General features: G+C 45.6%; 1 protein-coding gene and 1 long non-coding RNA gene across 9 annotated transcripts in view; one reads left to right on the forward strand and one right to left on the reverse strand.

The window, feature by feature from the left end:
* Positions 1–5,771, reverse strand: part of LOC144096744 (uncharacterized) — a 135,810-nt gene extending 130,039 nt beyond the window's left edge. For 3 of the 7 annotated variants that reach the window (XM_077629595.1, XM_077629597.1, XM_077629594.1), the window contains exons 1-2: positions 5,612–5,770; positions 2,157–2,230 (exon numbers count right to left, since the gene is read on the reverse strand). In XM_077629595.1, the coding sequence (XP_077485721.1) occupies positions 2,157–2,230; positions 5,612–5,624 (87 nt within the window). In that variant the 5' untranslated portion in view covers positions 5,625–5,770. Of the gene's footprint in view, positions 1–2,156; positions 2,231–5,611 lie in introns of all 7 variants that reach the window. The other 4 variants (XM_077629600.1, XM_077629601.1, XM_077629598.1 and 1 more) reach the window with 2 other exon arrangements.
* A 48-nt stretch (positions 5,772–5,819) lies between these two features.
* LOC144096747 (uncharacterized) lies at positions 5,820–21,960 on the forward strand. 2 transcript variants are annotated; one of them, XR_013306839.1, is made up of 4 exons: positions 5,820–5,892; positions 6,008–6,086; positions 6,473–6,618; positions 21,727–21,960. It is a non-coding gene; the product is annotated as an uncharacterized LOC144096747 (long non-coding RNA). The 2 variants fall into 2 exon arrangements; XR_013306840.1 differs by having other exon boundaries at positions 5,829–5,892; positions 6,005–6,086.
* Positions 21,961–22,961: the final 1,001 nt, after the last annotated feature.

Below are 22,961 nucleotides of genomic sequence, written 5' to 3' on the forward strand. Positions count from 1 at the left end.
AATTATCGACCAATTTCTTTAACCAGTGCGTGCTGTAAAACGTTGAAGCACTTAATATATAGCGCAGTCATAGAATACCTTGACTCTCATGAGTATTTTAAAGACGTTCAGCATGGCTTTAGGTCGGGTTCTTCCTGTAGTACTCAGTTGCTTGTGTTTAGTAATGATCTTTTTTTTTTCCTTTGACCGTGGCTCTCAAAAAGATTGCGTATTTCTAGATTTTAAGAAAGCCTTTAACTCTGTACCTCATTTACTATTGTTACATAAATTAAGTTGTCTTGGTCTGCACCCCACTGTCATCGATTGGCTTCATTCGTATCTTCAGGGCCGCATGCAGCATGTTTTGATCAATGGTTCGCACTCGGATTATGTGAATGTTTCCTCAGGTGTACCGCAACTCTATTCTTGGACCCCTTCTTTTTCTGAATTATATCAAAGATATTGTTTTGGATCTTACCTGCAAAATTCGGCTTGAAAAGTTCGGCTATATGCTGACGACTGTGTCGTTTGCCATGTTGTGGAAAGTTCCTCTGATGCGTTAAAACTTCAGCGAAACTTGGATTCCATTCAGTGCTGGTGCTCAAAATGGCAAATGTCTTTGAACGCTACAAAATGCCAATTTATCTCTTTCACTCGAAAGCATTAACCATTACGAACAAGTTACTCATTACATAATTTTACCCTGCAAAAAGTACTTGAATATAAGTATCTCTTAACTGCAGGAAGGCGAAAGCCGTTTGCGACTCATTGTACTGATTTGAATTTGCCGTGCTTGAATTGATTTCACGACAGAGGAGAAGAGCAGCTGGCGCGCGCGTGGCAGAGAGATCATGTGATGTCACGTGAACTTAAGGTCACGTGACCTAAAATGTAACGGACGGACCCGAGTACGAGCCATTAAAGGCTATCGCCTTAAAAACTGGGGAACAGACGCAGACGACTGAATGGGCTATCCTATGTTCACCAGCTTCCGCACCACCTTAAAAAGGTGGCGACGAAAGGCAATGTCTAAGTTGTGGTTACTGCACTGAACAAACTTGGCAAACTCTGCAAAGTTGTTGATGTGAAAAACAGAAAACTGCCACGGCCCATCAAACATGGAAAGCCGCATTTTTCCTGCAGGACCAATGTTGTCTATAGAATTCCGTTATCATGTGGAAAATGTTACACTGGCCAAACTGGCCTATGTATAAGCATTCGACTCATTGAGCATAAGACTCAGGCAGCTGCTATATCAGGCCCTGGACACTTGGCGACACATTGCAAACGGTGTGAATATGATGAAAAAGACTGTGCTCCATTTTTTGAGCAGACACGTGTGATATCTGTAAATGCGAGCCAGAAGGAGTGAGAGGTATGGGAAGCCTTTCTTTTACACATGGAAAGGCATTCTTGTGTGAGTAAACCAAATGTTTACCTCTCTGCCAGGAAACTGGAGTTCCTGTATCGGGAGGTGTAGTTGCATATGCAGTTTTATAGTTGACACTTTTTCGCACCCGATCATTGCCAATAAATGCACGGCTTTCTGAGAAAAAAGTCAGTTGATGTCTAGCGCTTATGTTGTCCTCTCCTTTCATCCCTGTTATTCAGTGTTACTACTGTGTGCTTTTTATTACATTTCTTCGGCTGAAAAGTATAAATTGATTAAACAAGAATAATGACAACTTTTGCTGAAAAATCCACCTGGTGCCCAAATTCTAGCTGGTAAAATATTGCCGGTTTTTGTAAGCCCTGAATTTTTGAAAAAATAAAAAGAGAAATAAGGGGCCCTATTGATATACCACTCTGGAAGAGCAAGGCAGAGGCTAAAGAAATACACGGTGGTGTTTTCTGCTCTAACTAAACTGAAGAGCCTGCACACAAAGGTAAACGACCCAGCAGTGGTGAAAACACTGAGCGGTATGTAACACACTGCTGTCGTGTGGCATACGATGCCTGAATGAGGCAGGTCATGCAGCTTGTTAACTGCGCCACATTGCTCTAGGGCGCAAGGGGTGAAATCCCCTGTGGGATAACGCCACAGTCCTCCTCCGGTGCCAGGATAATGAATGTTAACTTCTTAAGGAAGTAAAAAGACTCCTCCGCACAAGTGGCTGCACTAGCCCAACAGGCAAGTTGGAAAGAACAGCACCATGAAGAAGTGGAGTGCCACTCACCCCCTCATCACAGTCCCTAAACCTGGGCTTCTTGGCCTTGCCACCAGGGGGGCCATCCTTGCTGCCAGCTTTCTCTGCACCCCACAAAGAACAAAACTTGTGCCTTCAGGGAGGGATTCGTGTGCTGCCTGCACTTCCAAGCAATGCCCTGTTCTTCATTTCATTTTCCCTGAGGGCCCAGCATTACACAGGGAGAAAGAAGAAACAGCAAAACACAAGAGAACCCACGGCTCTGGATGCAGCATATATGTTTAAAAAGCAAAAAAAAAAGAACAAACATCACGCATCCGTTAATGAACGCTAAACACCTGGCAGTATAACATTCAAGACAGGAATAAAAATGCACACTTCTATTTTGCTACATAATCCCCAAGTTCAGGGTTTGCAGTCTCGCCAATATCTCTCAGATGTCGATTCCATTCACTGATAGCCAAGAGTGAAGATGAATAATGATAATCATTTAAATCAGTGCATGAGAATGATGGTTCAGCTTTAAAGTTATGGTCAATATGAAGCTGGCGTAATAAGCGCTGCAGTGTAGGTAGCCAGATTATGACAAATCTTGTAAAAGAACAAAAGACTGGGTATTTTACGCCTCCTGTCTAAAGAAAGAAGGTTGAGGTTACTTTTAAACTGACAGATGATGGAGCTAGGTGAACACTGTAACTAGCCTTACTTTGTAGGCATTATAGCTGGTCAATAAGATATATTTGATGGGGACTGTACAAACGACTGTTTGCTTCATGAAGTGAGCAAGAAATGAATCAGAGTATTCTGTAAGTGCTGGCTAGTATGTTTTCGATATGAGCAGTACACGACAGGTCGGGAGTTAAGTAGGAACCCAAATATTTATTGGAATCTACAGATCCTATTTAACTGTGTAGCTAAAGAACAATACTTTGACGCAGTTAGCAAATCTTATAAGCTTAGTTTCCTTGGTGTTAACAGTCATCTGTCAAGCTCGGCACCATTCCTCCAGTGCATGCAGATCAGACTGCAACTTCATGCAATCAGTATAATTAAGTACGTGCCAACCGGTAACTAGATAATAGGCAGAGGGTAGACGTCATATTAGTTGAAATGTCAATGATATATATTAAAGCTAGTGTAAGCTCTAAAATGGAGCCCTGAGGGACTCCTGTCTTCACATGACCAAATGACGGTTTTAAACAATCAATAACAAAACATTGCAGTTTCTCGCTCAAGTATTCTTCAGGCCAGGAAATAATATGCCAATTATTATCAAGCACATTTTATATATCAGCCGCTCATGAAGGGTGCAATCGAAAGCTGAGACAGGCCTATAGTTACTAAGCTCTATTTAACACCCGATTTGGGTACTAGCACCACGCACACAAGTTTCCAATCTTCAGGGATACTGGCACTGCCAAGAGACTTGCGAAAAATTATTGTAAGTATCAGTGAGTATCAGTGAGTACTCTGTTATCTTTAGAATTTCAGCAATGCCACTGGGGTCTGTACTGGAATACAAAGGTAAACACTCAATTGCTTTAGAAGGACCTTTAGAGTTGATAAGTACACAAGACTGAACCTGAATATAATCTAGAAAAATATGCAAGTGCTGTTCACGTAGATTTCCAATTTTTTCATGGAAGAAAAGTAAACAAAACAAAGTTTGTGCTGGCATTTATTTTGCCCTAACATGTGAATAATTCCTTGCTGCAGTTAGCTGATAGAAATTGAGTAGCCCCCTCCACCACACTTCAAATGATGACATGGAAGGATGCCCAACCATCCTCCAACCAGCCCCACTAAGCCGCCTTCTGTGCAGCAACCTCCACAGTCTCATTCAAAGAAGCAACGGGAAGGCGGCCAATGCAAAAGGACCCTGCTAGCGTGACAATGCAGGGAATGGCAGATGAAAGGGGATAGATAGTCCCCTCCCGGCACTGTTGCACTATCAGGGTCATGAGACTAGCCTGACACCACTGGCTGGAAGGGTGTCCTTGACAGAGAAAACCCACTTGGTTCTTGAGTTGTACCTACCCAGCTTAAGGGACATTGTCTCATGGGCAGATTATTTTCAGACTGTGAAATTCTGTGTGAAATTCCATGCTTATGTGTGGACAGGATTGGTTTCACAGGTTGCTCCTCTGGCTCCCAACACCAGGAAGTGAAGAGGCCTTCATGCTAATCAAAGTCACCACTTGCTTTTCCCACCCCTTCTTGACATGCATGTTGACAGTGTGGTCTCCGGGTACAATCAGAGAAAAAGAAGCAGTGGCTTGTTTGTACACATGAGCAGACTTGCCTAGAGCTTCCTAGAGTAATAGAAACAAACATTTAAAGCTAGTACTGTATTCCACCGAGCGTGCTTGTACACAAGCAAAGCCACACAGACAGAGTCAAAATTAGAGTAGTTGTGCTGGATTTCACTTGTACTGCTCCACACCGCTCTAGAAAAATAGACAAGCCTGTGTGCGGTGCATCAGTCCCACATATATAGTTTTCATCAAGAACAAATATTATGTAAAGAAATGTAATTTCTCTGTTATGCTACTTCAAGCAGATAGAAACCATCTTAGAAATTGCCTAGTGCCTTCTGAGGTGTCTTTCTTAAGGTAGTCTTAAGAAGGATCAAAATGTTATCTACAAACCTAAAGACAGTTGCAAGTTAGCGCAAGTGTTATCCACCTCCTAAAATTGTCCTTTTTTCTTAAGCACAACAGCGTGCGTCATGAAACACCAATTCGACCAGACAGATAAACTTTTATATGCGCAGCTTCGTTTGTTCAATTTCGCCACTACAGCTGTTCCATCACTTACACACTGCATTGTCATTATATAAGTGTAGGCAACAGTCAAGCTAGCCAAGTATGACAGCAGAGTAGTGTCCTATTTATGCTGTTATTTCACAGTTGAAGAGCAACGTATTAAGGGAGTCACTAGCATCCACCTAAAAAAGCAGTCTGTTTCCAGGTGTGATAGGAAAGAAGAGCAAGGTTCCAGGCTAGTTGGTAATGCATTGAAAAGGAAGAAACAGCGCGATGAAACACGGACACACAAAGAAACGACACACACACGAGCGCTCGTGTGTGTCGTGTTTCATCGCGCTGCTTCTTCCTTTAAGTAGGAGGAAAGCAAAGCTCCCAAGGTCGTTGCTGCTGCTATGTACTCCACCTATTCCGTTAAATGCATAGGAAGAACAGCTTATCTCCCCACAGTGCAAACTGAGCCCGCAGCTGCACTGAAATTTGGCGAATTTGCGGCCCAGACGTTCTGAGCACATTGCGCGGGTTATGGGGAGGCTTCATAAACTTTTTTTTGCCACATTTATGCCTTCCTTCTCTCCTGAAACAAAGAGGAAAAGCTACAAACACCTAATTACAACAGCTTAGCTACAAACACCTAATTACAACAGCTTAGAACGTAGATGTGAGAAAATGGTCTATTTCAAAATGCGACATCGGTCGAAGGCAACCAAAACTCCTCACCCTCCTCGGCCATACTTCGCAAAGGACCCGGCCTAGGACAGAACGAAATGCAAAACACTCCCAAGAGAAGCACGGCAAGTCGCGGCTCGCACCGCGGTCCACACTACACTTGCTGCTACAACGCAAGCGTTATTTCAACCCATGACGTCGCATCTGGTTTTAAGAAAAGACGTCACGTCCGGCGATTTTTTTGCTGTTCGAGCCATGTTTGAGCCGAGCCGAGCATTGTATTCAGTAGCACTATGGCCGGTCGACGGTTAGAGCGCGCTGTTGTGTTGCACGTGAGTAATTTGTTCTTGCTATCTTTTGGTATGCACATACTGAGTGATTGCCCGTTATCTGACACTCGGCATTCCGTTGTCAACTTCCTTGCGTCCGAATATTTTGTGTTAGCAGATAACCCAGGACTAGCGCTGAGCCCGCTTGCCCGGCAGTGGACCCAAAGGCCCGGAGGGAAAGACTCATCTGTTTTTTCGTAAGTTCTGCTCAAAAGCTCTGTGCAGTTCAGCAGAAAAGAGCTTGCGCTGAGCGTGTTTATATCTTTTGTCAACCCAGCCCAACGTGTCTCATGGTCATGTAAAACGCGCTTAAATACCAGCGTTTGCGGGCTTCCGAAAAAGGCGGGAAACTCTTGACAACAGTCCAGTTGAACTAACCGTTTGTGCGATGAGTTTTGATTTTTTTTGTGGCCCCGCGGCTGGGAAAGTCTGTAGAATGTTGACTTAATGCTGCACTTTACAATTGTGTGCTGCTGTTACAATTCGCTTTCTAAAACAGGTGCAAAAATTGCGGCGAGATGAGCGACTACGCTCTGGTGTCTGCAGCGCGAAACATGTTCTTTTAAATTCATATTTATTTCAGAAAGCAGGACTTAAAAATGGCAGTTTTGTGGTATGCACGGACCTTCCCGATTCCTGCTTCGAGTCCGGCGTTGGCTTGCTGGCGCAGAGGCTGAACAAATGGGACGTTAAAATGCTGAGGCATCAAAGGCTCTAATGCGCCACAAGGTGAGCCCTCAACCTTCTGTGAGAATTTTAATATGAGTGCTGTGCCACCTGCGCCGAGCAATGGTTTTACGTGGGAAAGGTGCTTGGACCTAGGTAGCCAAATAGAATGGAATGCATGAGGCAACTGGAGAAGCAAGCTTAATTGCAAGGCCTCTACGTTTAAGACCTTTTTACAGCTGATGGTGTAAAGAGCCCTTAAAGAGACGAACATTGTGGGCAATGTGCTTGATGTCCTTTGACTGTTTGGAAGCTTGTGAGGTGCATAAAGCTCACAAGGCACTGTTGCAGTGTGTGACAGGTCATTGTGGTGATTTTAGAAGAAGACATAGTGCAGCACAATCGGATAGAGAAAAGGAGCGCACAGGATAAGTGCTTGTCCTGTGTGCTCCTTTTCTCTGTCCCATTGTGCTGCGCTATGTCTTCTAATATGCTATACGAACAAGCCCAAACTACAACTTTGTTAAGATTGGTCATGATAGGTTTCTTTGATTTGGCTGCACTCTCTGCACTAGTTCTGTGAAGTTCCGCAGTGGTGCCGGCAGCGTGCATCGTCGGCTCAGGCAGTTCAAATGCAGCTTGGCACTGGCCGCTTCCAAAACGAATGGTCGAGTGCAGGCCCGATTGTCCAATAGCCTTGCTGTCGTCATGAAATTGCAACCAACTGCAAGCCGCCGACACAAACAACCACCAAAATCCTGAAAAACTTGGAAGATTTTTCAAGTAGCAAATCGCAATGAAGTTTTACCATGAACCTGCTCTTGGAAATGGTCGTTTCACAGAAAGAAAAGAAATTGTTGCATGTATATTACACAGGCGACTTACGAATTAGCACTGAAATGCTGCCCATGCGACTCGACTTGACCGCTTAGGTTTTCATTATGACTCCTCAAACAGTCACTCACCTCCTCTATATGTAGGTCGAAGAAGCAGAGAAGGTATGGCTCGAGCTATCTAATGAAACGGTGACAGTTATTTGCTGAAAGGTTATGGCTTATGGGGGTTTAACGTCCCAAATCGACTCAGGCTATGAGGGACGCCGTAGTGAAGGGCTCCAGAAATTTTGACCACCTGGTGTTCTTTAAGGGAGCATAGACACCTAACTTTTGGGTGCGTGGTTTCTTCTTTTTAATGTAATGATGCCACAGCGTTGGCTCAGTGGTTATGGGGCTTGGCTGCTGACCCAAAAGACGTGGGTTTGATCCCGGCCGCGGGGTCGAATTTTTAATTTTTATGGAGGCGAAATTCTAGAGGCCTATGTACTGTGTGATGTCAGTGCACGTTAAAGAACCCCAGGTGGTCGAAATTTCCAGAGCCCTTCACTACAGTGTCCCTCATAGCCTGAGTCGCTTTGGGACGTTAAACCCCCATAAACCAAACCAATCTTTTTTTGTAATGAGGTGCAAGGCATTATTATACACGGATTACCATGTGCTATGCTCCTATGACTGCTAAATAATTTATAACTGAATTTCTTTCTTGTTCTGTTTCAGTCTCGCTAGCTGAACGATGACTGTGACCTCAAAGAGAGGTTGTAAGTCATGTGAGGCATGAAAAACTGCAATATAATTGGTGCTTCTACATTTGTTGTCATTCCTGCTCTTGAGGAAGGCTGGCTTCAGCACTGCAGTAAACTAAAATGATAAAGCAGCAATTATATCGCAGTTTTTCTATGCCTCATATGACCTAAAAGCTCTCTTTGACGTCACAGCTCTCATGCGGCTGTTGAAACTGAAACAGCATGACAGAAATGTTCGACTATAAATTATTTAGTGGTTGTAGGCGAATACCACATGGTGGTTCATGCATAGTAGTGTCTTCCGCATCATTATAAAGAAGAAAATATGCCACCAAAATTAGGTCTCTATGCTCCCTTAACGTGCACTGGCATCGCACAGTACACGGTCCCCTAGAATTTCGCCTCCATCGAAATTCGACCGCCTCAGCCAGGATGAAACCCGTGACCTGAGAGACGTGGGTTCGATGCTGGCCGTGGCGGTCGAATTTCGATGGAGGCGAAATTCTAGAGGCTCGTGTACTGTGATGTCAGTGCATGGTAAAGAACCCCAGGTGGTCGAAATTTCCAGAGCCCTTCGCTATGGCATCTTTCATAGCCCGAGTCACTTTGGGACGGTAAACCGCCATAAACGATAAAGCTTTCAACAAAGAACTGTCATCATTTCATTAAATAACTAGTGGCATACCTTTTCCACTTCTTCGACCTACACATGGGCACTGCCGTATCCCTGCACAGCAGCTGCGCTTCCATTTAGGCAAGTGCAAGCCAGCCTAGAACTCGTGCTGCACTTCTTGAACTAGTGCAGGAAGTGCAGCCAAATCGAAGAGACCTTATAATTATGTGGCTATTTCCTTTGCATTGGGTGGGCGACAGTTTTTGTCCTAGCCATTACATAGAAAGAAGAAACAAAAAGGAAACGTGGAAGCATTCACTATTAAGACAACAGCTTTCACCTGCAGACCCCAAATGAACAAAGCCTGCCTGTATAGTGAACAAAACAACTAGGCTGTCACGGATCTAGCAAATTATAAGTTTGAAAGTGGGCCTCCTGCTGTGAAACTGGCAACATTTGTGCCCCTAGAGGCAAGCAGTGGTGAGAGGCGAGAAGCCACAGACAAATGTAGGAAGGACAGGTAGCTGAACGAGGAAGTAGTTCCTATAATTGAAGAATACATGGAAAGACAAGGACAAGACATGTTTATCTTCTTCCTTCTGTGTTCGTCGTTTTGTTTTCGCAAGTTAGGAGTAGATGTTCGTTGTAGTTTCACTTTTTGAGGAAAATGGGGAGGGGGTTGTTCATCTTGAGACATGTAGCCCAAAAGACAGAGCACAGGAGTGACTCACACAACATTAGTGTTTGCGTTTTGTTCCTACTGTTCTGTGTGCTTGCACCCCTTGTCCCCAAATGAGGCATTGACATGATCTTACGTGGTGCTATGCTGGTAAAAGGATGTGTGCTGCATGCATATGGGTGTGTGGCATTCAGATTCAAGCACCAACACACGGCTTCTAGTGCAGTAGGAATTACGGGAGGAAAAAAGCCTCAAGGATGTAGATGAATAGTTTAGTTCTTCAGTTTGCCTTTTCTGAAAAATTCTGTGGCAGGAGGTTTTAATACATGTCAGCCCACCCCTCATGTAATACTCCCTTGTGGGCCTTTGAGGTACAAATAAATAAAAAAAAGTAATGCCCTTTCAAACAGTGTAATTTGCAGCTTTGGTGCAAGATTTTCAGTGGCCACTTCAGGGAGTGTTTGTCCAGAGCTTGTAGTGATTGCTAAATGGCGCTTGGTCCCAAGAACCGTACAGTTAACCAATTGCCCTTGTGCCTCTTGGTGAGAAAATCTGAGAGGTCAAAATGGCAATTTACCATAGCTGTGAACAATAATGAGCTGGATGTATTGCCGATGAGAACCGAGGTCATCTGCTTGACAGTGGTAAGAATTTTGGGTTGGTTAGAGCATAGATAGCTTAACACCTTCTTCCATATCTTAATAGATGTGGCATTGTTGGCATGTGTAATTAAAAATTTGTTTCGATGTGTGTGGCTGGTGAGCTCTCAGCTCGGGCATGACGAAGTTGTAAGCTCAACCAGAAGTGCCTTTGCTGTTTGAGCTCAGGGCAAGGGCTTTGAGCGAGGCCACTGCACTACATCCTTGTTGTACATTTGGCTTTCATGGTGCTCCAACTCCCTCCTTCCCCCACCTCTGTTAGGAATGTCGCCATGGGGCCGAGCGAAAGTGGTGGGGTGTAATTAGAGCAGTGGCGTGGCCATAAGGTCCATCCGAACAGCACTGCGTAAGACTTGTTTGCTGGATTGGCCCCGCAGTCAGAACTAAGGTGAGTTATCAGTGGGCCACTGTGGAGAAAGACAGTAGAGCAGCAGAAAACATGCCACGAATGGTGGAGAGCTATAGTTTGGAGGCAACCTTTGATGCCTTTGTTGCCATTGTGGTCAAAGTTATCTGTGAGACTATCAAGGGCAGCACCTGTTCTGAATGCATCGCATAGCAATAGATCAGAGCTTCAATTTTATAGTTGGATCATGGGCCTTACTGCAGGAGGTGTATGAATCGGTTCAGATTTCACGTTGAGACGCATCAAATTCAGCAACGTTAGTACTCGCAGGTACAGTAAAACCTCATTAAGGCACACCTTGCGGCACTGTGGAAAAACTGTGCAAAGCGGCAATATTGTCACGAAGACGACGAAGCTGGCAGTGGTGCCATCTTTTGATATGCTAACAACAACATCACGTTATATGCGAGCGGCCATTAAAATCATCTCACTGCCATCATTCATCGCCGCTTAACATTTGGTGTGAGATGCGGGGTATCATCCCCATCCTGGTCCTGGATCTTCGGAGTCCTCCGCCTGCCGTTATCGTCGGCCGTGTGTACCTGGTTCGCCCCGCTGTGCCCCAACCCGCCGAACCTGAACCGACCTCGCCGCTCACCCCAGTCCCGTCCCCCGCCCTGACCACAAGACACATTGACATGACAACGCTGCCGCGACCCGAGACGCTGCCCACACGTGAGGACACCATCCCCCTGCCCATACCATTCGGTGCATTCAAGGGCTTCGTCCGTCGGCTACTGGCGACCTGTGTCCCGGAAGCTTCGTCGACCAGGATTCATTCACACATATCTTTCATCGTGGCGGCCAGTACTTCCCCCCATGCCATTTCTGTTGTACCGTCCTCCACTGAGCCATCTCTCCGTCGTCGTCTTCTATTCACTATCGGGACGATCGCTCGGCAGCCCCAGGTAGTGTCACTAAAACGACGAAGCTGGCAGTGGCGCGGGAACAGAAAGGTCACGCTATAAGCGAGCAGCCATTAGAATGATCTCACTACCATCGTTCATCGCCGCTTATTATTCGGCTGGTTCCCACGTAACAATATGCCCAAACTGAAAGCAGCCTGAGTATATCCGTTGACCTGGTAAAAGATGATACCTGAGGCATTTCAAAGAATGCTCAGGTGAAACCTTTTAATCACATAGCTACGAGTGTAGCCTCGAAGGCATGTAAGCCAGGTCCAGTGTCCCTGCTGCTCTATTAGACCGTATTTGAGGGAACAAGCAAGTGTCTAGCACACATGCAGTTTTTTCCAACAGTACGGGTTTAGCTGTCTTCAGCTTCCATGTAGGCATTACTTTCATTGGATGGCGTTTTGCCAATGATGGAAGGAACAGTGTCAATACCAAACTGTGCTGAAGAAGTCTTGGACTGCAGTGTGTAATACATCACCAATCATGCAAAAAAAAAATGAGTCCACAATGCCTTCTCTGCAACAAAATACCTCCTGTAGACAGGAGGTATTTAGGAATACATACCTGCTCTATTCCGAGGCCTGGATTGGGAACAGTTGGGGATAACAGTTAATGGAGAACACCTTAGTAATCTACGATTCACAGGTGATATCGCTAAGTCACTCAGGAGATGAACTGCAAAGCAAGATCAGTGAGCAGAATGGGGGGGTCTGAAGAATTAAAGGAGTATAGACACCTAACATTCGGGTGCTTGATTTTTGTTTGAAATGATGCGTGAGGCATTGTTAAACATGGATTACCACCTGGTATGCTTTTATAACCATTAAATAATTAATAATCTCATTTCTTTCTCGTTTTGTTTCGGTCTCAGTTTCAACAGCCGAATGAGGACTATGACGCCAACGTGTGCCTACAGGTCACGTGAGGCATGAAAAAACTGCAATATAATCGCTGCTTCCACATTAGTTGTCATTCCAGCTCTTGAAGAAGGCTGGCTTCAGCGCTGCAGTAAATTATAACAATGAAGCAGCGATTATATGGGTGTTTTTCCATTCCTCACGTGACACGAAAGCATCTCTTTGACGTCGCCGCCATTATTCGGCTGTTGAAACTGAATCAGCATGACAGAAAAAAATTATAAATTATTTAGCGGCCATGGGCAAATATTACATGGTGATTCGTGTGTAGTAGTATTTTCCACATAATTGTAGAGAAGAAAACATGCCACCACAATTACGTGCCTATACTCCTTTAACATGAAAACCAAATGGAAAATGTTCTTGGCCATTCTCTCCATGCAAATGCTGTGTGGTGTATAATATTGTTACGTGGTGGCCGGCCAAAGAGTGAGACGCAATGAACGATGGCAGAGATATGATTTGCATGGAGGGAATGGCAGAGTGCTCTGTAGCGAGTGCTCTGTACCACACCACTGCCAGCTTTGTCGTCTTTGTCACAATATTCCTTTTTCTCATGAACATTGTCACATGTAGGAAACTGGATGGTGTATCATCGTTTGTGTAAGAACTTCAGGACATTGACAAGTTCCCTAAGCAGCCGCTGACCACATACATGGCAAAATTACTTTTGAAAAGTAATTAAATTACATTACAAATTACTGCTATCAAAAAGTAATGACATGACGTTACAATTACCTGCCTTAAGTAATTAAAATTACTTAGTTTTGTTGCTAAAATGTTGCGCATTGGTCATAGTTTACTCAAAATTTCTAGTTTTTTGCTTGCACTACCACTGAGCTTGAAGATAGGCGTTGGATATTTTGCCCCTCTTTAGTCAATTTGAACAGCCACTTTGCTGATGTAGGTGGTCTTTCTCATATCACTCTTCAAGCAGAAGTACATCATTCAATGACTGAGCTTGAAAATAGGCGTTGGATATTTTGCCCCTCTTTAGTCAATTTGAACAGCCACTTTGCTGATGTAGATTGTCTTTCTAATATCACTCTTCAAGCAGAAGTACATCATTCAATGTGTAATATGGTCCCACCATCCTGATTTTGAAGAATTGGTCATCTGCGTAAATAGCGGGAGTACATTGATTGCTTATCCACGCATCATGCCAGAAGTGCACAGGGGCGCAGAGAAGCTGCCAATTCTGCTGATGTTCAATTAATTTGTTCTGTAGGCAAGTTGGTGGAAGTAAATTGCATATCGCTGGGGCGCTGTTGCCTATGTTGCCCTTGAGTTAGAAATAGGGCCTCAAATGAGGCCTTAAAAAACCAACAACTCACGACCAACTTTCTTAAACATGTCAGTTGAGACTTCTTGTCAGTGGGGCGATGTCAAAGTACTTGCTCAAGCACTCGCAGTGCATCTGTGCAAAGGTGCCATATGGCATGCCTTCGTCATGGAGCTCTTCTGGTGGCCATGCAGTGCCTTTGTGTATTGAAACCGTATGCAGTGCAGGAAGATGCTCCGACTGATATGCAGACTTTTCACAAAGGCAGTGCTGGCGCCTGTGCGCACATCACCTCTCGTACGCGTACGCCGCTTCCCTGGGGTGCTGGTTATTACTGGTTGCGCGCTTTTAAGGCAAGAGCCTTAAGTGGCACATTAACGTCGATACCCGGCTATGTTGTCGATGTCCAGGAAAAGTGGTTCACAACCCCCAGTGACATCATAGCAAAGGGAAAAATTTCTTCCGAAGGTGCAGAGAATTGAACCAAGGACCTTCAGATTGTGAGGTGTTCGCGCAACCCATGGGCCACAAGACCGCATTGCTTCGTGGCAAGTAATGATTCATTTAATGTATGTGTTGCCCTATGACTGTATGCTAATGAGAAGGTGTGTCACTAGAAAGGAAGGAAACAATATAAATTAAAAAGTGGATGTTTTTCGCCTTCAAAGCATGGAACTAGTCTCTAGTGCTCTCCGCAATTTATTCTTGTTTTGGGAGTCGCCGCGGTGGCTCATTTGTTATATGGTGCTCGGCTGCTGACCCGAAAGACTCTGGTTTGATCCCGGCCGCAGCAGTCTCATTTCGGTGGAGGTGTAATGCTATAGGCCCCTGTACTGTGCGATGTCAGTGCACTTCAAAGAACCCTGGTGGTCAAAATTCCCGGAGCCCTTCACTATGGCATCCCTCATAGCCCGTGTTGATTGCTTTGGGGCATTAAACCCCCATATACCCTATCTTTGCTTTGTATATGCTCATCTCCACAAACGCGAGGCCAAAGCATGGCAGATACGAGGAGAAGCATGGACTCGGTATGCAGCAAAAGTAATATCGCTAGTAAATAATTACTTTTCCGTGAAATCACTGCTTGAGGGTAGTTCATTACATTAATAAATTGCCAGGCCACAAAAGTAATGAATTACATTAAAAATTACTGAGAAAAGTAATTTAATTACTGTAATTTTATTACAGTAATTTAATTGCTGGCTAATCTGCCTCACACTGATTTCAAGGTGATTGCACACTGCTTTTCAATGAATGCGAAATCCTGACATGATAGCTTTTGCAAATGGTACGAAACAACACCTTTTGCATTTTTAAGGCAAAGGTTTGTGCCACCTTCCCTTTTATTTTTTCTCTCCCCCCCCTTCCCCCTTCATATGTTTGTTTGTTTTTTTGATGTTATGAATGCAATGTTTTAGCAATAAGCTTGAATTAGCCCCTATGAAAAATTTTTTTGCTGGTCTGCACGTGACTGTCTCTATGTCCAGGTTTTGCGCCATTTCCTAGTCCCTGGCATTTATTGGCACTTTCACTTCAATAAAACTTTTGTGAATGTGCTGGCACAAATTTTGAAAAGTTCCTTTGCTAGCGCTTGCAAGTTGTTTCCATATTTTTGTTTTCCATGGGGGTGAAGTTTCATGGCATGTCCAGTCCGTCAACTATTTCTTACCATTCTCAGATACTTTGTCCCGTTACACTTGTGCATTGTGGAAGAGCCGCAGCTGCTCTTAAGATGCTTTGTGTCCTTGCCTTTGTGCAGGGCAGCAGCGGCGTCTTCTCCGCAGTGCTCAGTTGCATGGGGGCAAAGCATCCAAAGATGATGACTAGCTTGGCTGGCATTTCCTTGGTCTCTGAATGGCTCATGTGGTCAGAATTTGGCAAAATTATGGACATGTATACCAGGGAATCATTTCAAAAAGTTTTCCAGGATTTGTATTGTGAATAAAAATAGCACAACACGCATAATTTTTCGTTTTGTGATACTGCAGATTACACGAACCAAGAACAGAACAGCAAGGTTCTACTGTATTTCTTTGAAGGGCTGTGACGGTTTTAAAGGGTGTCTATCAACCTTGAATTGTCAAAAGGAATTTCGTTTACCTGGAAAAATCTGGCAGTTGTGAGGGATACCATCAAGAAAGTGGTCATGTCTCGGAAAAGGACGGACTGAAATTAACGCGGAGGTCTGCTGCGAGTTTAAACGATACTGTGAGTGTCCAGCACATGGTCCGTTCTTATTGGCATGACATAGTTTTGCTTCTAATGAGTATTAGGCATGGCAGCCTGTCTGTTTTAGCTGTCTTTTTCTTGTCTTCAATTAAGTGAGCATTGTATATACCGTATTTACGCACATAATTTGCGCACTTTTTATTCAGAAATTTGGGCTCTAAGAAGGGGGTGCACAAATTACGTGGGGATTTCGCGAGCGCGACTTAAAAAACTCTACAAAGTTCATAACGCAATATAGGTATAGTGTAAGTTGCTGCGTACACTTCAGCACCCGAACCAGCACCCTACGCTGGCCGGCCCCCGAAAAAAAGCCAGCCAATTGTTCGATAGTTCCGGATTCCGTAAGTTTGCTTTCGCAACTTCGTCTGGGAAAGCAACCGCGAATCAATAAATCAATTATCAGACCACACAATTCTTTAATAGTACCGCGCGAGTATCGACCAAACTGCTTGTCAGCGCCTTATCACGGCGCGGAGCTGAGAAGCCAGCGAGAATAACCACATACACACAAGTTTGCCGACACAACAATTGTCGTCTATGGACAAACTTGTGCGCACTCGGTTACTCTCGCTGGTTTCGCCGCTCCGCGCCATGATAAGACGCTGACAAGCAATTCGAAACTTGCCGTATAGTTGTGATATCCCATCGCAAGACACGACCGAACAAACAAACACAAGCCGACAGAGAAAAGCGTAGCCGGCAGTCGAGTCACATGCATCAGCCAAACAAACAGCGGTGTTGGTACTTCTATCAGCTGCTGATCCTCCCTGAAAGCGCTGCTGGCCGTTCCGAGTGGCGATGCCGCTGGTGCCACCGCGATTGTAACAGCGGCCCGACACCACCATGAATGCCCAGTGCACAATAGATTCAAAAAGCCTTCCGAACAAACACGCGGAATAGTCGAATGCTACTGGGAAGAGCCCGCATGCATGATGGTGGTCTAGCGCAGCACGGTGCGTAAAATATGTTTTGTAAACCCGGGTGATAAGTTAAGGGTGTGCAAATTATGCGCGTAAATACGGTACTAGTTGGTTCTGTACAGGTTGCCACACTCCTCATTAAAGGGACACTGAGGAGAACCCTATCAAAATTTTTTTGTTAGCAATATCTGATAGTTCGGCATTTCATGGCTTTGTTGACGCTTGTCCGGGAGCGAAAAATGCATTTATTTCAAAGAAATTTGGATTCGAAGTTGAAAAATTTTTTCCTGCCGCTCCAATTCAAACTCGAGAACTCTTATGAGGACACGGAGAACTCTTATGACGATACAGAACGGAGTGACGTGAAACGTGACGTAAACGGAGACTCCGTGATTTCTGGCAGCTAGCGGTGCGGTCTAGCAGCTGCTGAAATGAAAGCTACTGCCGCCGCACGTTGAAGGCATCTATCGGGGGTCGCCACCGTCGCTTCGTTTACGTTTGCATCGGCGTCTTGCCAGCGTTACGATGGATACCGTTCCCGAACCCGACGACGTAGTTATCGCAAAAACTCTGGCCTGCATTTCAGCGACCTCAGCCCCACAGAGCGTGCGATGCTTTTGAGGGAGCACGGTTTGGTTAGGCGCCGGCGGGTGGTTTCCCCCTTCCTCAGAGAGCAGCCGTTGCAAACTAAATATCATAACCCCAGTGCGGGGAGTCGCGAGGGGTGCGTTGCGCCCATCGGAGGCTGGCCGGGGCTTTGGGTCCAACGGATTGTGATTCCTTGAACGGAGCGGTTGCACGGCGCAGCAGCCAGTTTCGAGGTCTCCCCCGGTTGCAAGGGCCAAGTTATTTATTTATTTTTTTGCCACAAAAAACAAATGGGTGCTCGATGGCAGTCGCGTTTAAAGTCGGCGGCTTGAAACCAAGGCCGGCGCACGATGCTTCAACAGCTTCCGCTAGGACCAACGGGTCCACTGGATCTGGCTCTCTCGCCAACTTACATGTACCTTTAGATATGTACTGTGAATAGATTAAAATAGCCGAGCTCGAAAAGAACAGCTCCGCCGAACTGCCGCAGCTATTGAATATAACGCGCACCTCGCCGCGGAGCCAAATCAGTCTGGCCGGGTCGGCGGCGGCTGGCGCACTCGGCGCGAAATAGATACATGCTCCAATCTCCCCACCAATGCGGTCAGAGTGCGCCGAAGCCGCCGAACGCGCCGGCAGTCAAGCGCAGTTGGAGTATAGAGGGTCTCGCTTTGACCGACGTGACTTCGCCGTGCAGGGAGCGCGCGCGCCTCGCCGCAGCATAAACGCGCCTTGACAGAGCCTGCGCTTAACCGCTAACCAACGTATTCAGCGGCGGCATCCATGGGAGCCACTGAAACCCCCCGCCCACTCACTAAATAAAAGAAAAGAGGTCCAGTGCCGAGGTTCGGAATCGAACCAGGGCCTTCGGCGTTTGAGGCAGAAACGCTACCGCTCCGCCACGACGGCTCAAGTTACAGCCGTCAATAAAGGCGCATCTAGTGAATGCACTCTTCTGATGCAGAAATCTCCGCGCTTTCGCTAGGTATATCCTGGCCTAACAGAACTAGGCCATCAGCAATTCTTCTGAACTGCCTTGTACCTTGTCTCCTGTCCCTAATAAACGATTTCTGTTAGGTAGTTTGAAGTTGACTGGCACAGCCGGGAATGTTTCGCCGGGCAAGCGTGCAAGTACACAAGTGCTGCCTTGTACGATCACCGTCCATCGTGCCATCATAGCTTTTCATTGACCGTGGCGATCATCTGACAAGCCTTAACAGGCTCCTTCAAAGGTTAACTAGCACTTGAAGCGGCACTCGGAGTTCCTCTGCTGTTCGGCGCTTGTAAATCGAAGCGCGTCAAAAACAAAACCACGGGGCACGCAAGGCTCATAGATGCGAAGCGCCATAACAAATCGAAACTCTCCTGGCCGCCTGTGGCGCCGCCAGGCATCCGTTTTCTTTGCTTCCAACATTCAGGTTGTCTTTTGCCTGCCTTCCTTGTGTGATAAAAGTGCACTATTGGTTTTAAAACAAAACTTACTTCAATATTGATCTGCGCAACCTACCTTTGTCAGCCTCAGAGATTCGCGAAACAAAGTACGATGGAAAATTCCTCCAAGGTGGCGTGTCTTGTCCTATGGTGTCACCACGCTTGTACTTGCGAGATTGGCCTGTGGTGGCGATAGCTGTATTTTGGTTCTTGCTATTTTCTACCTTACAAGAGCTTTGTTTTCAGTAAGAGCGGCGATTTTGTGATCAGGAGCCAACTTCAATTTCTCCTCAGTGTCCCTTTAAGTTTGGTCTGGTGCATATGAATAGACACAGCTACGTTCAAAAGTATTTTCTGTGGAATAAGTCGCAGTCATAGGAATGTGCAGAATTCATGCGCTTTCAGTATACTGATGCGAGGTGCCACGCCACCCCAGTGTGGCATCAAAATCGACCTGTAAATCTTGCTCTCAGGCCTCGTCAATCTTGTAGGCTATTGCAGAAACAAACAGAGGCTAGTTTCTCTGCGGTTCGAGCTGTGACGACGAGGTCGTAAAAAGCTGTTACTTTTTGTGGAAATGCTTGGTGCTTGTCCTGTGGCATTGCTGCTATCGAAAGGGATGCCAGAGTGTGCCTTCATTGGAAAAGCAGTAAAAGGCAGTGCTTCTCAGTGATGAGCAAACCAACCTTTGTCAGCCCTCTTGTTCAAGGGTTCCTTCTTGAAAGCCTGAAATATTCTTTTGCAGTACAATGAACAGTGTATGGAGTCCCTGAAAGCATGCAGAGTGTTCCGTTCAGAAATTTTCCAGAATTTTCTCAAAGAGTTTTGTTTCTTTTGTGAAAGCACATCTAATGTCAGCACATATGGCCACCACTCTTATGAACCATTAAAAGAAAGCAAAAACTTGTTAGCATAATTTTAACAAACTTCCAAATCTAAGAGTCCGGATCAGTCAGGCACTTTTTGTCCAGTGAGAAGGAAAACAGCTGCTGAAATTTCAGCACAGATTCCTAGTTGAAATGTGCCAGCATCTGTGGGTCCGTTACGGCCAGGGATTTAAGTGTGGTGAAACCCATACACTAGAGTTAAGTGGGCCATGTCCCGTTAAGAATGCTGCATCTGGGGCAGCATTCCACAGTCACAAGAAAGTGTGGAAGAGGTCGTCATGTTAATGCTCTCACTCTTGTTGTAGCGTAAGCTGCTGTTCATCGCTTTTTTGTGTCATTAATGTTTCTCAACAATGCCACATCACGTCATACGCCTTTTCAGTGTCTGAACTGTGACAAGAGCATCTCCACAGCAGCCGTGGCCTCATGCTTGAGTGCTCGCCTCGGCTACGGGAGGTCGTGGGTACGATTCCCGCGGCCTCCGGTCCACCAGCCAATTAATCCAGTAAGAACAGGCGGTCCCCCGGCCTAGTGCTTGGCTCTCCAGGGCTGCACTGCGTGGGAAGGATAGCCTGCACCTCAAAATTACCGTCAAATGCGGGCACAAAAACGTCTCCACGTGGTTAAAACCCGCAGTCCAAAAGTCTCGCCTTGTGCCAGTTACAAAACTCACAACGTTCACTTCTCTAGCCTCAAGATAGATGTGTCATAAGCACTCTCCGCTCACAAACCCCCTTTGAGCAAAGTGCGGCGGTATTAGATTGCTACCGTCGTGGCTGGCTCACACGCATCAGCAGGTGTGCATGGCGGGTTAAAAAAAAAGATGGGCTTCTCCAGCACGAGGTGGATTCAGGGTTGCTTGACGGCGGAACTTATCTCTGATCCATCAAGTCAACGGTTTGGTCGAAGACCCTTCTCCCAAGCATCTCACCCTAGATGAGCCGAGCACCATGGCGGGGAAAATTTAAAACCAGTGGGTACCCAGCGGCACTGGGAATCGAGCACAGCACCTCCCGAATGTGAGGCGGATGCTCTGCCACAAGGTCGCGCTTCGGTGCTATGATCTTCGCCAAAAGGCTGAGAAATGAAAAGCCGAAAGATTGTCGTTCGGCAGCTTACAAAGTCAAGCTGTCATGTTTTTTCCTGAACACAGTTATGGCTCAGGCTAATTGTACCATTCTACATGTTTTTCCCTCATACATTGAGACGCTCAATAAGCTTTAGGATGCGATAAATTATGAAGAGGAATGAAATATTTGTGTGAAATGTTTCTTTTCATCACTGCATTTTGTGGAAACATGTTTGTATTGTAATTTCAAATGTTTTATAATTTGAACTACTCGAAAATAAAGCATATCGCAGTACTGGCTGCCATTTCGAAAGGCCCTGATATGCACAGCATGTGTACGAGAGCAGACGTTGCAGCGGTCCCTGTGTCATTACTTTTGGAGCCCACATGACCAGGGTTGCTGCTCTTCCTCGGGAGTGACGTCATAATGCACCCCGACACTCAGAAACTGAAATCGCTCAGTATAAATAATGCGGTAATATTTAATGTTCATATTTAAATTGCGGAGCACGTATCACGCACCGGGTGGGAGTATGCAATGCTTGAAACTAAGAACACTCCAACCAAAAATTTGATGTCTCCGCCCCTTTAAGGTTTTTGGTTTAGCATATGGAGCTTGTGACCTCCTGTGTGCCAGCGTCAGAAGCCTTTCAGAAACCCTTTCGTTTGTCTTGACTGTTTTTATTCATTCTTGGTCTCTGCCTTGTATACACTTCTTTTTGTGTGTGGGTTCTCTGGCATATCTTGAACGATGTTCCTTTTATTCTTTTTTTTAAAGGATCTTTCTAATGTCCATACGCAAAACCACTGTAGGAGTGCATGGGCTGCTGCTGTAGCCTGTTGGGAGATGTCCTTATCTTTTTTCCCTCATATGCATTCCATTTTTGTGTATTTGTTTGTGGGTTTCTCTTAGTGGTTTATTAGTTGCATTTTATTGTTCTGAGCTTGCATACTTTTTCCTCTTCATGGCATCCAACCCTGTGAATGACTGACACTAGTGGAGGGACTGCAGCAGCCGACCTTGCATGGCGCGGCCATCTCTGGTCCAAGGCACCTATTCCCCGTTCCATGCTATTGGCTCAAGATTGTGCCCACAAGTCTGCACCTTGGCCTACAGGCAGAGTCGCATTAGGCCCACGTCGGCCAGGACTTCCTTGCCAAATAAAGTGTTCCTACCGACACGCCTTGTCAGTAATTGATGAAGCGTATGAATAAATGAGCAACAACTTCGTTGGCCGTATAGAAAAACCGTGTTACAAAGCAGTTTTTTTTAACCCTTTGCGGTCCGAAACTTTTACCCACTTTCCGGCTGTCCTGGTCCGAAACTATTTTGCCAGTTTTTGGCGCCGCGAAGAAAAACACAAACTGTGGAAGAAAAACTCAAAGGATATTTATTTTTTCTATTGCATTTTGCTGGCAACTTCTCTACCGATATTTCGGAAGCGTGTGATAGCGCTCGAAACATTCTCCTGGGTGCAGGCCAGGGTTGTTACTGCAGGTTTTACAGAAAAACACAGTTTCCCTCTGGCCTCCGCTTGTTTTTCTATCGCTACAAACTGCACAGTCCTTGCTGCTTCGGCCTGGCAGCTTGTATATGAAATGGCTCTTCCCATCTAGCCTTTCCTCGCACTCTTTACGCGGAGACGGGCCGCGCTTTTTGGCTCTAGCCCTCACGTCACCCACCAGCTGTTGGATGAGGTTGCGGCGGTACTGCAGGCGTCGCTGTTCTTTCTCACCACGATTCTGCAGCTGTGTGCGCCTAAAAAATAAACCTATTTACGATGGAAACTTCCAAAAGCCAAAAAAAAAGCTTTCGCCACCATTTCATTGTCTTTCGACAAAATGCATAGCTGGCGCAGTAATGGTCCGCACGGTCAACTGCACCCATGTGTTCTGTGTAGTCACATATGACCACTGGTTTCTTCAACGTCACTTTCTTTCCACCTGCTTGTGTCCTTGTCATTTCTTTGAGAGATACATTTTGGGCAGAACTGAGCATCGTCACTTGACGCTTGTCTCTCCACGAAAGCACCATGTAGGAGCGTCCTTTTCTGAAAGCTGCCACTTCACCCTTTTTCAGTTTTTTCTTGACCTGCTATGGTATTTGCTTGCGATTTGGCATCACGGTACCAGTCAATTGTACTCTCTGTAGAAGTAACTCCTCGGCAAGCATTGGAGAAGTGTAAAATCTGTCTGTGTAGAGGTGGTAGCTACTCCCCGGCGTAGCTTGCTG

This window comes from Amblyomma americanum, chromosome 7, assembly GCF_052857255.1.
Source record: "Amblyomma americanum isolate KBUSLIRL-KWMA chromosome 7, ASM5285725v1, whole genome shotgun sequence".
Taxonomy (NCBI): Eukaryota; Metazoa; Arthropoda; class Arachnida; order Ixodida; family Ixodidae; genus Amblyomma; species Amblyomma americanum.